Source organism: Crocodylus porosus, unplaced genomic scaffold, assembly GCF_001723895.1.
Source record: "Crocodylus porosus isolate Cpor-Errol unplaced genomic scaffold, CroPor_comp1, whole genome shotgun sequence".
NCBI classification, from domain to species: domain Eukaryota; kingdom Metazoa; phylum Chordata; order Crocodylia; family Crocodylidae; genus Crocodylus; species Crocodylus porosus.
The window spans coordinates 5,552,039-5,568,939 of record NW_017728926.1 but is presented as its reverse complement, the minus strand read 5'-3'; the positions used below and the strand labels follow the sequence as shown (position 1 = coordinate 5,568,939).

General features: G+C 43.7%; 1 protein-coding gene across 5 annotated transcripts in view; it reads right to left on the bottom strand.

Annotated features, from left to right (window-relative positions):
• Nucleotides 1–16,901, bottom strand: part of MMEL1 (membrane metalloendopeptidase like 1) — an 81,180-nt gene that overhangs the window by 55,815 nt on the left and 8,464 nt on the right. Inside the window, exons 1-2 of one of the 5 annotated variants that reach the window (XM_019541264.1) lie at nucleotides 13,932–14,018; nucleotides 12,173–12,336 (exon numbers count right to left, since the gene is read on the bottom strand). In XM_019541264.1, the coding sequence (XP_019396809.1) occupies nucleotides 12,173–12,326 (154 nt within the window). In that variant the 5' untranslated portion in view covers nucleotides 12,327–12,336; nucleotides 13,932–14,018. Of the gene's footprint in view, nucleotides 1–12,172; nucleotides 12,337–12,503; nucleotides 13,208–13,931; nucleotides 14,019–16,901 lie in introns of those variants that run through there. The other 4 variants (XM_019541265.1, XM_019541260.1, XM_019541261.1 and 1 more) reach the window with 4 other exon arrangements.

Genomic DNA, 16,901 nt, shown 5'->3' with positions numbered 1-16,901 from the left:
GGAGAAAGCTGAACTCCTTAATGAAAACTTTGTGTTGGTGTTCCTGCATACAAATAATGGTCACTCACCTGGTCGGATACTGGACGGATGCAGGGGGGTGATTGCCAACCAATGGTCAGTGTCAAACTAGTGATGGAGCACTTAGAGTGTCTGAATGTCTTCAAGCTGGCAAGCCCAAATGGACTACGCCTGAGAGTCCTGAGGGAATTGGCTGGAGTCATTGTGGGGACTTTGGCAAAGGTATCTGAAGACTCATAGTGATTGGGAGAGGTCCCACAGGAATGGAAGAGGGCTACTGTAGTGCCAATCTTTAAAAAAGGGAGGAGGGAAGATCTGGGCAACTATAGGCTGGTCAGTTTGACCTCAATACCAGGTAGGATTTTAGAAAAAATTATAGAGTCCATTTGTGAGAGACTGGGAGAAGGCATGATGTTGAAGGATAGCCAACATGGTTTGGTTGTGGGCAGGTCATGTCTGACCAATCTTGTCTCCTTCTATGATCAAGTAATGAATAGCTTAGATGTGGGAGATGCAGTTGATGTCATATACTTGGATTTTAAAAGGCTTTTGATATGATCTCCCATGATGCTCTTATAAAAAATTGGGGGATTGTGGGCTGGCAGAGTCCCCGGTCAGGTGGGTTGGGAACTGGCTAAGGGGTCGAACCCAGAGAGTGTTTTTGTATCATCTTGTCAGGATGTGGCCAGTGGTGTCCTGCAGGGTTCAGTTCTTGGTCCTGTTCTGTTCAACCTCTTTTTCAACTATTTAGATGAGGATGACAAAAGCACACCAGCCAAGTTTCATAGTTACATAGTTTCTAGGGTCAGAAAGGACCTGAGTAGATCATCTAGTCTGACCCCCTGCCAAGTTTGTGGACTATACTAAGTTATGGGGAAAAGTGGTCATGTTAGGGGATAGGATACAGATCCAAGTGGACCTGAACAAGCTGGAAAGGTCGGCAGAGTGGAACTGGATGCAGTTCAATAAGGATGAATACAGAGTGCTTCATCTGGGGAGAAGTAACCAGCAACATTAATATAGGTTAGTAGAAGATGTCCTGGCCAACACAATGGCTGAAAAGGGACCTTAGTGTTATGGATGATCATGGGATGAACCTGAGCCACCAATGCAACACTGTAGTCAACAGAGCTCATAGCATACTGGGATGCATTAGCCAATGCATCGCAGGCAAGGCTAAAGAAGTGATATTTCTTCTTTACTCAGTGCTGGTGAGATCACAGATGGAGTATGGTGTCCAGTTCTGGGTGCTGCACTCAAAAAAGATGTGGAGAATCTTGAAAGGGTCCAGAGAAGGGCCACAAGAGTGATTAAGGGCCTGGAGGGTAAACCTTATGAGGACAGACTAAGGGATCTGGGACCGTTCAGCTTGGGGAAGAGAAGACTGAGCGGGGACTTGGTGGCCATCTATAAGTACATAAGGGGTAAATATCAGGACGTGGGAGAAAAACTTTTTACTAAGGTGCCCCAGGGGAGGACAAGGAGCAATGGTCATAAACTGTTAGAGGATGGCTTCAGGTTGGATGTAAGAAATAACTTTACCATAAGGGTGACCAGAATCTGGAATAGACTTCCTGAGGAGGTAGTGCAGTTCCCAACCTTGGAAGTCTTCAAGAGGAGGCTGAATAGACACCTTGCTGGGATAATTTAATCTCAGCAGTATTCCTGCCCAGAACAGGGGGGTTGGACTTGATGACCTTTTGAGGTCCCTTCCAGCCCTTAATTTCTATGATTCTATTTTATGATTCTACGGTATTAAAATCAGCAGTGAGTGATGTATTGGTGCTATTTTGACCCATGGTATATGTCTGCATAGTCTTCTAAGTTTGTTCCATGCAAGGAACGGGGGTGCCTTAGACTTCTAGCCACTTGAGATACTGCTTTGGTTTGGGGGTGACAAGGTGAACTAGAACTGGTAGTGCAACAGTGATGCAAAACTACCCCAATCATATGTTGATGTTTCTCTACTGCAGAGGTGAGACTATATGTGGAATACTGTGATCATTTCTAGGTACCCCAGAGATGGAGAGAACCTGGAGGCAATTCAAAGAGCAGCAACAAAAATGATGCAGTATCTGGCTGGATTGACCTTGTTATTTGCAATTTTTATTCATATTATGGCAGTACAGAAGACCTCCACTTGGATCAGGCCCTGAGTTTGTATAGTGTGAGGAGCAGTCTATTAAACCTTACCATGTAATGCTAAAGAGGAATATAGGCTGTTTCTTCCTCAGTATCTGATGGTATAAACCTAACTAAGGAAAATGATTTCTTCACAGTGGTCCTAAGGAGTAATGGAGTAGAGCAGAGTAAAGGGGATACCAGATGAAAATCTGGACACGTTCTCTGGTGGTTTGTTCATCTAATTACAAAATATTCTCCCATAAGAAGGGCTAGAAGCATTTCAATGCATTAAAAACTAAATAGAGAGTTACAAAGAGAGAACATTCCTGGCCAAAATATCAGTTTGCCTATTTAAATACAATTCTGCCTTCATAAACAGTACTGGCATTGATTGCTGGCTGAGATCTAGGGCAGGGTTACCATGCTCTCTGCTTCTGAGCTTCGTTCCACCGACATGGCTAATCACACTGAATAGGGAGATAATATTACAGTGACCTGTGACAGCATAACAGACTAAAAGACAGCATTTTCCCTGGGTACTCTTTCTGGCATAAAGTGTGAGAGTTCTGTGTAAAAGACTAAATGGCATTTTAATATTTCATGGACCCCTCTTCTCCATTTCTAGACTTTCACCCTTGTTGTCTAAAACTGAAGCCATCACCCCTCGCCCCCCCTCCTCTCTTTTTTATAAGACAAACAAAGCAATGTTCATGTATACAATCTGCTCTTGGATTTGTTCTACATACGTTTTGTGACAGGCATCTGGAGCATTGGTTTGCATGTATCTGTATAGACAATGAGCAGAACCAAACAACTGGGACAGACAACAAATCCTACATGTAAGAGCATACCTATGTAGCAGTCCAAGGTGTGACTGCAGCTCAGAGGGATATACCTGAGCTAAGTCAGGCACCAATAGTAGCAAGGTGCTCAGTGCAAGAAAGCAGTTTGAGTAGTTACCTAGTTTGAATCAGGTTCTGTACCCTGTACTAAAGTCTGTGCTGCCACAGTTTTGTAGCTAGCTATTTTAATTCTATCTTGGATATATCTACATGAGCTGTTTTGATACCTTAGGCAATGTTGATGCCATCGAAGTGCCTCCAGGACTGGGATGTGAACCCAATTCTTAAGACGCCAATACTGAATCTTCTGTGCACAAAATCTAAAGCAGAGTTCTAAATGGCCAGGACCTCCATTGTGCAGTTTTAGTCTTTCAGTGGGTGCATCTACACAAGATGCTTTACTGTGAAGTAGCATAGTTTACTGTGCAGTATCATGTGCATCTACATGTGCACATGCTTACTGTGCAGTAAACCACACTAATCATGAGTAAATTTGCTACCTGCAAATGTAAATAGCAAATTTACTCACACTTAGTAACGGCACAGTAGTGCTTGTGTAGACACCTGACCAGGACCAAATCTGCTTCCGGTCAGCCAGCCACCCTGAGAGCTGCCTGCTGCTGGGGCAGGCTCTGCCACAGGAGCCTGGTTGGAGACCATCTCCCCCTGCCCTGGGAGCAGGGAGCTCCAAGCCCCTCTGCTCTGAGATTGCAATTGGGGAGTGGGGGCTGGGAGATCCTTATCTCTCAGTGCCAGCTCCATGGACACAGAGTTGGTGCTGGGAGATAAGGGTCTCCCAGCTTGAGACCCGCGACTGTGAAACTTGGCCTGGGAGGTAAGGATCTCCCAGTGCCAGCCTCATGGTTGCCGAGCTGGCAATGGGAGCTTCCTGCTGATGAGGGCTGGGAAGCCCACTCCCTGCCCAGCTCCGTGATCGCAGAGCTGGGTGGGGGACAGGCTGGGGACCTTGTTCCTCAATCAGATCCATGAGTGCAGAGCTAGGTGGGGAACACTTTCCCCAGCCTGCTCGTCACCCAGCTCTGCACTCATGGAGCTGAGCCAGGAACAGGCTCCTCAGCCTCCACCCTGCGATCACAGAGTGGGGGCTGGGAGCTGTTCTGGGGCAGGTCCCAGCCACGTGCTCTGATCTGGTGATAAAGGCATGGGGCTTGGAAAGAGCTGCAGGGGCCCGGTAGGTCCCAGCCCCCTACCCCAATCTGCTGGTGGGGCAGCTAGCTGCTAGCTGCCCTGCTAGCAGATTGGGACAGGAGGTTGGGACCTGCCCTACTCCTGAAGCTCTTTCCAAGTCCCCTGCCCCTGATTGGGGAGCCAGGCTCAGGAACTTCCTGTTGCTGCTGTTCTGGCAACAGGTAGCTGCCTGGGGACAGGGTGCAATGTCCCAGTCTCAGCCAGAAGGCAGCTGTCTCCTGGCCCAGTACTCCCTGCCAGCCCCTGGGCTAGCACCCAGGCAGCAGGGGCCCACTGCAGGACCCTGGGAGCAGCAACAGTTTGCTGCCATTAGCAGCAAATCTGCTCCCATGCCCCTGCATGTGTAGATGCCTGCCCAGGATCATTTATTCGCGAGTAGTTTACATGCAAGTAAACTGATTCCAGATCAAATGCATGTGTAGACGTGCCCAATGATTCCAGAATAGTTAATGGATCACAGCTCTCAGCTTCCTCAAAGAATGACCTTTGGTTTTGGAATAACTGTGTTCCTGTGGGATAAAGCACATCACAAAGCACAGGGCAAAGCACATGAGACTGAAAAGATTCTCATTCAAGAGCAGCCAGCTGCTAGGAAACATTGCAAAACCATCTCCTTCCAAAATCCCCTCCACCATAACATACACAATTAGACTTAAATGAAGAATGGTTTTGCTTTGCCTTGTCTGCAGATGTGAAAGATCAAAACAAAATGTCATTTCAGCTTAATCTGAGGATAATTTTGATGTTTTGATGTTTTGACCCTGTACACGCAACTAGATACTTTGCTATTGTTGCTATCACTCAGAAGATACTCAGCCATTCATGATAGACAGCGGCTTAACATTTGAATAAAGATTACTAGTTTTCAAAAATTTTACTTAACTTATTTTCCCCCAAGACTTTACATGCACCAAATGGCACAGAATGGCAAGTGTTATCAAAGCATTTTCCTGGGGGAAGTTATCCCTCGCTGCCATGAAAATAATTTTGTTCAGCCAAACTCTGAGAGCAAGAGAGTAACTTCAGAATAACTGAACAAGCCACTGTGTTGAAACTTTAAGAGAAGCAGGGAAGCGGAATCTGTTTTAAGCTCTTGGTACCATACATGGACTTCAGAAACTTTACCACAACAGCAGATAATTAAAAATAGCCAGCAAGGCTTTCTCAGTTTACATCCAAAAGTAGCTCTTTTGTTTCGCTGTCAATTATCTCTATTATGCCTCAGTAAGATTCCTGATGAAAACAAGTTGAGCTGATTCTGCACGTGATATGATCAACACTGCTTTGTTAAACTCCACAATGTACCTGGTGGGACCTTGCAGACTAATTTGATGGATTCTCTCTACAATGCTGAGCTCATTTTCTCAACCTCACATGGACATGACTAAAAACCAACAGTCATGGGAAGTGTACAGTCAACAAAGCTCTTTTGCACAGTTCTGTGAATTGCATTTCCAGCCTTGGAGAGGAAACCTTGTTTAGCATGCTCTCCCCAATGTCCCTCTTCTCCTGGCAGTTAAATATAGGAGAAGAGATTGTGGCATTTATGACAGTTGTAACCAAATACATTGAAAGACTCAATTTGACACCTTCCATTGAAAACTGCCATCTTAATAAAACTGTAAGGCAGCTGATGTGGATAGCTCAGGGGTTAAACAGTTTTTTGCAAGAGCCCAAAGTCAAACCCAAACAAATGTCGAGCTTGGATTACATGGATGTGATTTAAAATTTCTAAATATAAAATTGTAACGATGGGTTGAATTAACAGGCCAGCATTTATGACATTAAGGTAAAGCATGAAAATATCACTCTGTAGTGGGGAAACAACCGTGCTATTGGCACAGCTGCTAATCTCTTATTCTAACCAATGAGCAGTAAATCAATGCTTATGACTTGGAGCAAGCAGCCCGTCATTAGGCACTATAAAAGGGCTTGATTTATTGTTTGATTAAATCATCTTCTGCCACCTGAAAGCAAGCACCGTGGGAGGGGTCTGCATTACCAGGGTACCTACACCTCATCTTTTCATGGATAGTGAGGGGGGACTATAGCTAGGATACCTATGAAACATGCTGAACTGTGGCCACTTCCTTTGGTGGCAACCTCAGCTGCTGTATAAAGCTGCCCTGCCCCCAGAGATCAATCCCTCTTGGGGTCGTGCCAGCCCAGGTTTGTGGGTGACAGAAATTGCTTCCCACTCTTGCATCCTTCAGAGTGCAGCTGAAGCATTGTGTGGGGCCTCAAAATCCAGTGGGATTTTAATAATTACTGTTACATATTATCTTGTTAAAGGCTTAAAGCCTTGTTTGTGTTTGCAGTTGCCCCTTTACAAACCTCTAGCAGTTTAAAAGGGTTTTACAATGGATGCACTTCTATGTTTCTTGAAGATGGGGGAGCAAATGGGGTTACTATTATATCTTGCACTGGGTTGAGCCTGCAGCCCCCCATGATTTTCTGCCCGTTTCGTAACTTAAAACTGGCTTTGCACAAAGCTGGTAGCAATGTGCAGAAAGGGCTAAGATGCTCTTGGAGCATGTTGTGTGTCTTGGGGAGAAGCATGAAATGATGCAAATGTATGTGATGTAATTTTGGAGTAAATTATTCCCATTGGATTGTCCCTGGGGTTTGAGCCTTGGAAATGTGTGCCTGAAAACCGGGAGCTGCAGGCCCTTGAGTCTCATCTGTTATTGCTGTGAGTTACATGTATATACGGTATTCTCCTTTGTCTCTTTATTGTATAGCCCCTCTCCATCCCTGTAAGTGCTGTTAGTTTTGACTATCCAACTGGACTTTTCCCAGAGCCACATATACCTTACAAGGTACCTGCAACCCATACAGAGCCCACCAAGAGCTGATAGACTGCAAGAAACCGAAGGAAATTTCTCCAAGGGATATAGTCTTCTAGATCCAGTAGACACTTGAAAAATATTGTTTGAACCCACCAATTTTCTCCTTCCCAGATTAAGGCCCCACAATGTTCCCAGCATCCAGCACAGACTCTTGTAGCTGTAAAATCCCAAAATCCAGATTGTCACATTGTTTTTTGTCTCTTCACTTTTTCCTCCCCTCTCTTTTGAGATAGCAAGAGTGCCCAAGGCAGAGAAAATCTATCAGGGCAGAGGTGGGGGGGGAGGGCAATCAGGGGAATGGGAATTAGGGAAGTCCTTTTGAGTGCCAGAAAGATCTCATTATTGGAATTTGTTTTCACAATTTGTTCCAAGGCTGGTAGAAATCAGAAGTTTCAGTAATGTGGTCCTTGGGTTTATTTCATAATCAGGACATCCAGACTCTTGTTCTCAGTATAACTTTTAAAGGTAGATGAAGAGAGATAATTAAATTTGCTACAGGCTGAAGGTTATAAATTCAGCTGGTGAAATTGATACAGCTCCATCAAAGAGCCAACTCAAGTGGAACTTGTTTCAAGGGAGTTACACTAATTTACACCAGCTGGAAGCCTGGCCCAGGGAAGGAGCAAGGGCTTGCTCAATGACACAAGTGTAAAAGGAAATATATATATTCAAAGGTCTAGTGCTGATTAGAAAAAAATATCAGCGGTCAACAGGACTCCAACCTAAAGCACAATGGAGTACACAGAAGGAATCCCACTGCCTTAAGTAGCCTCTAAACCAGGCTGTTGAATAGGATTCACACTTAACATAGTAGTTAGTTGTGGGAACCTAGAAATGGTTTTAGTCCACTGTGCTAGTACAGCACAGTAATTCTGTTCAGCAGGGAATCTTTTGATAAGTTTGAGCACAAGCATGCCTTGCTTTTCAATACTTTGTTTTGAGCTTTCCTTTTAGTAGAATAAACCCGAACAAATCATGCTGTAATGTGTTTGAAGCAGACTCTGTTTTTTTGCTGGGTATTTTTTTTTTGCCAGCATGTGTTCTTCAAGGCCTGCAGATGGCTGGGGATGGCACGCATGAAAGCAATTAGATCCACAGTTGTTGTTTGGCAAGCACCAGTGAGATTCACCTATCGGCATCTTATCTGGGTTTTTGTTTCTCACATAATTCTCATCTGCAGAAGTGTTGTCAACACTGTGGATTGGGCATATTGCTCTGAGAGCTGAGTGATTATTTGCAAGAAATAATTTAGCCACCAAATTTAGCTGCTTTTTCTGTGGAGAATATGAGCTCTACCAGCTGTCACATTCTTCAAACTGTATACACTACTCACAATATTTTTGCTGTGCAAATTTTGCTTCTCTCTCTGCAGATCATATTAAATCTACAAATTTAGCTGTCTACAGATTGATCAAAAGTCACTCTATGCAACTGTTTGCTATTCTAAATACATGTTGCATTGATTTCCTGTGATTGGCCATATAAGTCACATTGAGTTATTTCTATAACCTTAATGGAAGAGTTTGCTGTCTTTTCTGGTACAAATACTGTACTTGAATGCAAGCCTGATGGTTTATCTTCCTGAGGAACTTGTGCTCCTGCTTTTGAAATCACCTTTTGGTGGATAATTCTGGTAAATACAATTTACTGACATGAATGTTTGCAATGGGTGAAAACTGCCTCCCTGCAGACAGCCCAGGTCTACTCTATTTCAAATGAGACTTAAATGTTGCATTTTAGTGGCCCCTGGACAGAAATGAATATCTCTTGTTTGTACTTGTAAAATTCTTTCTGTAATAGTGGCTAAAGGAAACTAATCTATAAATTCATGTGAATGTTAACAGATGCTGAATATCTGTCCATCTTGTCTTTCATATCCCAAACCTCCTGGTTTTACATTCCTGTATTTCCACTTGCACTAAATGCCAGGTAAAAGCAAGAGGGTCAGAGTGTCAGCTATACATGAATCTTGCCATACGGTGTTTATAGGTGGCAGATTCGCGAAGGTGGGGAGGGAGAGATTGTGACTGCCTGCACATCTCATCTTTCATTTAAAAAAAAATGTAAGACTCTAAGTATTTTAAGTTTTGGCAGCACCTAGGGTAATGGAGTCTGGCCTGTGCCTGGCATTTACATGCAAATACTAAATGATAATTATAACCACTGCTCTCCAGTGATGCAAAGGCAATCCTGAAAATATTACCTTCAAGAACCTTGAAGGCTCTGAAATGAGAAGATAAAAATTGCTATAGAAACAAAAAGCCATTCTAATATTGAATATCATAATTCTTTAATATTGGGATTGGTGATACAGGGAGATTTGGACTGTTTCTGCTTTGTGTCCTTTCCCAGGCTGTCATTTGTCTGTGTTTTCTAATGTTTGCTCATGGCTTCACATCTTTGTTTATTCTAGGATCAGTGCAAAGATGTCCTTGGGACTGTAACCTGTACAATCCAGCATTGGAATCGGTATGTGTGCACTTCATACGGGTGGGCAGGGGAATGGTGTAAATGAAAGTGTGGTATGTTTAGACTGAAAAAACGTTTGCTCTTTCTCTCTCTACCTATCCCAATATTATTCTACAGTTGTTATGTTCTTTCCTTTGGACTTATTTAGGCCAGGGCCTGGGGAAAAAAAGGAAGCACATTTGGAAGTCAAAGTCCCCTAGATCTCTTACAAAAAAAGATTATAAAGTCGTGGTTCAAAATATTAAAGCTGAAATATTTTTCACTATTCCTATGGAACTGATAGATCCTATGGAACAGATATAGATATATTAGAGAGAGAGAGGAAGGACATGAGATGGGACATATAATCCTTTTAATATTCAGTTGGCTATCTAGCATTTTGCTTCAATGAGTATTTGCAGGGAACTGTCATTTTGATGAAGAATGCATGAGGCTGCTGTTGCAAATCTGTTTACTGCCCAGCTTTCAATAAGCAAGCCAATACCCCATTCTCATTTCCAACCTTTCTTAATGTTTGTGTGTAATTAGGATGATAATAAGTTCTTGTTCCCATCAGAAACAGCTTATTCAGTTGACGTGTTTCTGGTGCTTTGCATGACACTGGCTTTCCTATTGTTAACTTTTATTCTTGGAAAAACTTACAAATCTCAAACTAGGCTCTGGGGTTGGCAAAAGCCTTTCAACTTGATGTAAGTGGGCCTAATATGGGTTATAAACACAGCTGGGTGGAAAACAGTTTTTCTGTCCAGCAAAACTTTTCTAGGTTTAAAAAGTATTTCTGTTCTGTATCAGGATGAAAGCAAGAACTTTCAATATTCTGTCCCCCTCCCCACCTCCATCCCCCTGAAAAAAAAAAAAAGCCAGAAAGATTTGCTCCAGAATAGCAAATAGCCTTGTGGGCAGGCTACTCAGCTGGGGTGTGGGAGAGGCTAATGTAAATCCTTGCCTGATTTTAAACAGGGACGTAACCCCATGAAGCCCCAGCCAATATATGATTGTCTATTTTGCAAGAGGTCTAAATCTACAACCCAGTGGTTAGGTCTGGGTGTGGGAAAATAGAGGAGTAGGGATGTAAGCCTAGCACTCCCACAGCCCAGGTGAACAACCTGACCCCAGCCTGTTGGCCAGCAGCGGTTTCATCTTTCTTCTTTTGATGGGACCTGACTTGACCTGCAAGACCTTTCCTGGCAAAAGTTTAACTGAACTAGAATGCTCTCACAAAACATTGGACAAATAAGTGTTTTCTAACCTAAAACCAGTTTGTGGAAACGAGCCTTGACCAACTCTCCACTTGAACAGCCTCCCTCCCCACAGGTTTTGAGGTGAGCATTATGATGTTTGTCCACAGAGGGCAAAACTTCATAGTTTTGGCTGAGTTTTGCTTCACTTGAGCGTAAAACGAAGGCACTCATATGCAAACTAAAATACAGACCAGACTTATCAGCCCTTTGTGGGTCCAAGCAACCACATTCTGGACAAGCTTGGCACTTCAATACATGTATTCCTGTCCTTCAGATTGAGTTCTAGCTTTCAGGAGCACTTGGAGCTGGGGTATTTTTACTTGCATCTCCAGGGGTAACAGATTCAATATGAGAAACTTTCTGCTGAGAATTACAACTGTCAAACACTTAAGGATTTTCTCCCAGATTGTAACAAACACTGATAACATTCATTTTCTGGTAGCAGAAGAGCAAAAGCAGGAACAACAAAAGGTTTTTTATATAGATTGGTATTTGGAAGCTCACAGCGTTAGTGTGCTTTTGGGTTCCTGAAAAAGCAATTCACTGCAGGCAGGCAATGCAGATACAATATCTGAGGAAGAAATCCCTGCCTTGCTTTTAGTTTTGATATCACAGTTCTCTTATTTTGTGCTCAAGTATCTCAACAAAGCTTCGAAATCAAGAGGTATTCATGGAATTGACAAACAGGAGGCAGGTGCTGCTGGCTGAATTGCTCAAAAGAACATTAAAAAACCCTTTGAATTCAAGTGCCAGTGAAAAACATATTATTATGGGGGCTAAACAGTCTCTCCATTTAATAAATTTAGGCAAAGCACCTGGAAGCAACATGCATTGTCAGATTCCTGGCAAGGCATTCACATGAAAGTCACTGAACTGCATCTCACCTACAGTTCAAACAGCTCTGCATACCCTTATTTATGCCACCCCCTAAGGATCCTTGCTAAGGATTTTTCAAAGAAGCTTTTACACTGAACTAAACAATCCCCCAAAGGACTGCCAGGCAGCTGTTGCTTTAAAATTCCCTGGCTATAATAAAAATAGACTTGAGTTTCTACAAAATGCAAGACTACCAAGACTTGGCTTTTCCTTGCATACACACACGTGTGCACACATACATGTTCTATACCGTAACATCTGTAAAACATTTTGTCTGATCCTTGTCAACTGAAATGCTGGTTTGAATACAATGCTTAATGACACTTTAAAATTAAAATCTTGCATCTTTCAGCTACAATGGGAAAAAAGGCTCTATGAGCGTAAAAACATCTCCAGTAATGACCTCAGAGCCAGCAATCTCTCTCAGAAAGGTGACTACATCTTCTCTCCAAGTTTATTTTGCTAGAGCTCTGCAGAAAGGCCCTGTGTGTTGAGGAAGGAAAAGGTTGGGAAGGAGGGAGGGTAAGGACTGCAGGTCTCTTACCTCTGCTGCTGGCATACAGGATCACCAGGGCGACCACAGTGCAAGTCATGAGAAGCAGCAGCACAGACAGACCGATGGCCACAAAGCTCCGGGATTTTTTCCCAGATTTCGTTGATTTTTCTACAATATCCATTTGACTTTCTGATTTCCCCATTATTGTAACTCTAAAACAGGATGGGGAGAGGGGGAGAAAAAAAATTAATCACACAGCTAGCTCAGCAGGAGAGCAAAATGCATAGCTGAGCAGGCAGGGAGGAGGATATAGAATGCCACTAGACAGACGGGCAGACAGACAGAGAGACAGATGGAAATAAAACATCAGAATAATTACATGTATTTATCCATTTGATTGTCCACAGATTTCCCAACCTCATTTTCCATTTCTAGTGCCTACCGAACCGACGGCGCGCGCTGGGGCTCTTTCACGCTCTGTTTGCCTAGATCCAGATGGAGCAGTGCCCTAACTTACAGTCTTCCCTGGGACATGTAAAGAGAGTCTCAGGATCTGTTTGGGCAACTCCTTTTCCCCCAAAAGACAGTCCCAAAGGTAAAAGGAGGGTGAGTGACTGCCCCTTCTTCTCCCCACTTCGAAGAGCGTCTTGTGGTTTCCAGGACCTTCCCGAAGAACTTTTCTCGGAGGATCCAGGTACCTCCACCAGGCTCTGCTAAAAGCAGTAGTATCCAAAGGGTGCCAGTCTCGCTGCTGTGCTTGCTTTCCCCTGGGCAGAGCAGGAAGATTCAGAAGACGAAAGCCCCCCAGAAGAGGTGGCAGGCTCCTGTTTCATGAAGGCTTCCACCCTCCAGCCTTGCAATCTTCCCAGAGCCATTCCCAAACTTCTGAACTCGGCTGTGTGCTGTGCTCCTAGCTTCGAGCAAATGATCCTGAGCAGCAGGGGGAGGAGGGGTTGCTTTGCAGAGACAGACCGAGGGCTATGTACTCAGAAAAGCCAGCAGCCAAGATTCTGCTAAGTTCCCTCATGCTTTCTAGGGATCTGCTTGCCTTTCCCCTCAGCCCCTGGGCTCAGCAGCCTGCTGGGGTTATTCAGGGGAAGAAGAGGGATGTTCTGTGAAGAGAAGACCTCCCTGCTGGGAGTGTACTCGGGATTTTGGGTTGCAATGTATTGGGTTGCTTTCTCTGCCTTGAAAACACATTTATTCCAGGACTGAAATGTAGATTGCACAGCGGTTCCCAGACTCGCAGGACGATTTGTAAGGGAAGGAGGGACCAGGTTGGACATATGGCTTCCCTTTGATTTTTTTTTTTTCATGATTAGAATCCAAATGTACAGCACTGATACTGGAACGGTGGGAGCTGGGGGTCATTTCCTGCCCCCCCCCCCATAAACTGTTTAAGAACAGCATAGGCTGACTGTTATTGCTACTCTGACCCAAGCATGCAGTCAATATTCATGGTCTGGTGGGTATTTTCCATCAAGGAGAGGGTCACATATTTCTCTGATATGAAACCGGTTTAAATAGTAGAGATGCACCAAGTCCTGTTTTCCTAATCACAGCAGGAATCAGACTGCAGGGGACAATTTCCTTGCTCAGTGCCCCAAGCCTCTTCTTCCACTCAGCACTTCATCAAAAAGCACTCTTCTCTGTTTTTCTCGAGGGCTCACTAAAAGAGCTCTTCCACACTTTGCTACATGCCTCCCCTGTTTCTTTCATGCTTCTTAGCTGGTTGATTGCTTCTCTCTCTTTCTCTCTCATACACACGCTCAACCCAGCTTCACCAAAACAATACCCTTTCCTTTACCTTCAGCCTCCTACCAACATAGTTTAGCTCTTGACTGGCCTTGCATATGGCCTGTATTTTCTGTGGTGGCTCCAATTGCTTCAGTTATATTACTCCAAAAGGCGCTTAACCTCTTCTTATACTTATCCTGAATAAATCTGCAATGAGGTTTCACCCAGCCCCAAGCACAGTGGTGTCCAGGGATATGTAGGCAGTGTCAGAGTAAGTCATGGCAGAGTCAGTCATGCCGATGGAGAGAGGGAGAAACGTGGCTATTACTTTCTGGATGCCTTTGACTCCCAGTTCACATGACAAAGATGTCCTTTCAACATCAGATTGACAGGGAGGCCTGTGACATGAGTCTAGAATGAGGCCCAAGGGTCTGTACAGAAGAGAGACAGACAGAGCTTCAGTGGGAGCACTTTCCCTTTTCCTGTTGCAATTCCCTACCTCAGAGCTAATTTGTAAAATAACTTTTGTCCCAATCCTTTTAGTTACGGCAGTCAATGGGAGTTCAGTGCCCAAATAACTTTAAGGAGCTGGGCCTTAGTTACCTCCTTTGTTTTTGTAATAACTTGAGGGGGACATTTCCAGTATACTGGGCACTTTTCCCAGACTAAAGCCTTTGTACATAAGAATAGGGGTGTTTTAGGATCTACAAATACAAATTAAAAAAAAATACTTATAGCTAATGGTCCAAACTCTTGCAGCGTGAGCACCCAAATGCGATCATTTGATCAGATCTTAATGCTAGGTAATGGCACTCCTAGTCAGGGTTTGGATGGGGACAGTTCGTGGAACATCAACAGTGGTCAGCCTTGAAAGTTATCAGCTGTCTTAGGGAATCATATATTGTTATGTGACTATTTACATTATTTTCAATACTGAACTTATGAAAATAGCAACCTACTCTGACCTACCTACTAAAACAAATCTGGCAGTCAGCCTAAGAACAAATACTCTACATGCTAGGGATATTTTTCAAGAAATCAAGTTGCTTCCACATGTCTTTTTTTTTCCTGTGTCAGCATCAGTATTGGCCTGTCCTGTTTTAAAATCCATTATAAGGCAGAACAAGTATTTAGGATTGTTTTAACCAAGGCTGGAATAAAGATGTACCTGGGGGTACATGAAATATCTGTGACAAATACCTGAACACCCCATTAACACACCCTTTCTAACCCTGGTATTGTATGATACTCACAGAAAATGGTTAATAAACTCAGATGGGATGGCCTTAATAGAACTCGTAGCCAGTAAAGTGACTCACCATTCTTAATCTGTTGGTGAAATAACCTGCTAAGTAGTTTAACTGAAACAATTATAGATGATTCAGGCAGCCATTGGCTAATTTAATACCAACGATCCTTAGAAGCAACCTTTATGCCTCTTGACTCAGTCTGGCATGTGTGGTACATCTTTGGTAAAACAGAAAAGAAACATATTTTTTCCTGACTTAAACTCACCTCCGAGGAGAGAGAAACAGAGCTGTCATTAAAGTCAGTTCACAGGAATCATGATAATATGTGGCAGGGAACGAAATTATGCTTTTAATCTGATACATTGAGCATAGAGGTAAATATTCATTTTTTAGACTCATTGGTAAGCATGGTGTTGTCATTATTTGTCTTATTGATTAGGACATGACATAGTTTCAGTTAGAACTGGAGTTTGACTTGGCATGAGCTATAAACTAAAATAAGAAGAACTGAGAAATTGATGCTACAGGTAAAGGGATATTGACACTTGTGCTGTGTCAAGTTTTTGATTTAAGACGGACTACGAAATTTAACAAGGCTGCTAAATTGTTTTGCTTTAAAGAAAAAAAAAATCCCTCATCATGCTGTAGCAGGAGAGGGACCAGAAATTGTAAAGGACACATCTGCAGACTCATTAATTCTTTTGATCTTGAACAACTTCTCTGTGGTCACTGGAATAGGGTAATCAGTCATTCCGACAGTTCTCCAACAGGGCAGTGATGTCCCTTTTCTGCTCATTGCTTCTGAGGGAAAGGACTTATTTTGGTCTCTGACAGAGCATCAATATTACCTTGCAGCCCTCATGGCAAAAGCAACATCATAATGCAAGCCATTAATAGCGTTTTTCTCATATGCAGAACTTTTTGCCCCTTCATGAACGAAGTTCAGTGTCATTATCCCTCTTGCAAAGCTGGGAAGAGCAAGGGGTAAAGAGGCGCTGTGTCTTGGTACCGGGTGAAAAAGCAGGTCATTGACAGAGTTAGTTACTCTAGTCTTCTTTCTGTTCCAGGTTACTCCCTGGGTCCTGTCTTTTACCTGTGAAGATGTAAAACCAATTGCTTTAAAGACAGTGAAATGTTAAGGGGAAATCAAATGGGGAAAGTTTCTTGTCTAAAAGTTCTTGTTCTGTTAGAGTTTTCACTTGCTGGAAAGTTTACACTCCAAAGAAGGATCTGGAAGTCTTGGTAGATTCAACGTGAAACTTTCTATAGCATGATGTAGCTGCACAAAAAGCAACTGTGGCTTGGGGATGCATCAATAGAGGCATTAGGTACAAGACGTGGAAGGTGATAGAGCACTGGTTAGCTTTTGTCTAAATCGGGGGTGCTCAACCTCTGGCCTGCAGGCCAGATGCAGCCTGCAGAACCGTCACAGCTGGCCCATGGGGCTCCTCACAGGTCTGGAAATGTGGTAACGGGGGAGCAGTGGCCAGTAATATGAGCACCCTCCCCACTACCAACTCCCCAAGCCACAATTTCTGCATGGCTGGTCTGAGCCCCCTTCTCTCTCCATGAAGCTACCCTTCCTTCCTACAGGGCCAGGCCCAGCTCCTTTTCCCCTGTGGGGCTATATTGGGCTGGCTTGCTCCCTGCCCTCCTCTGCACAGCTAGATGGTGCCCCTCACACCCACCCCAGGCACCAGATCAGGACCACTAGCTGGATCTGGCTCATGGATGGATTGGATGCTGCTAATTTGGCCCAATGTGGGGAAGGATTTCATAGGATTTCACAG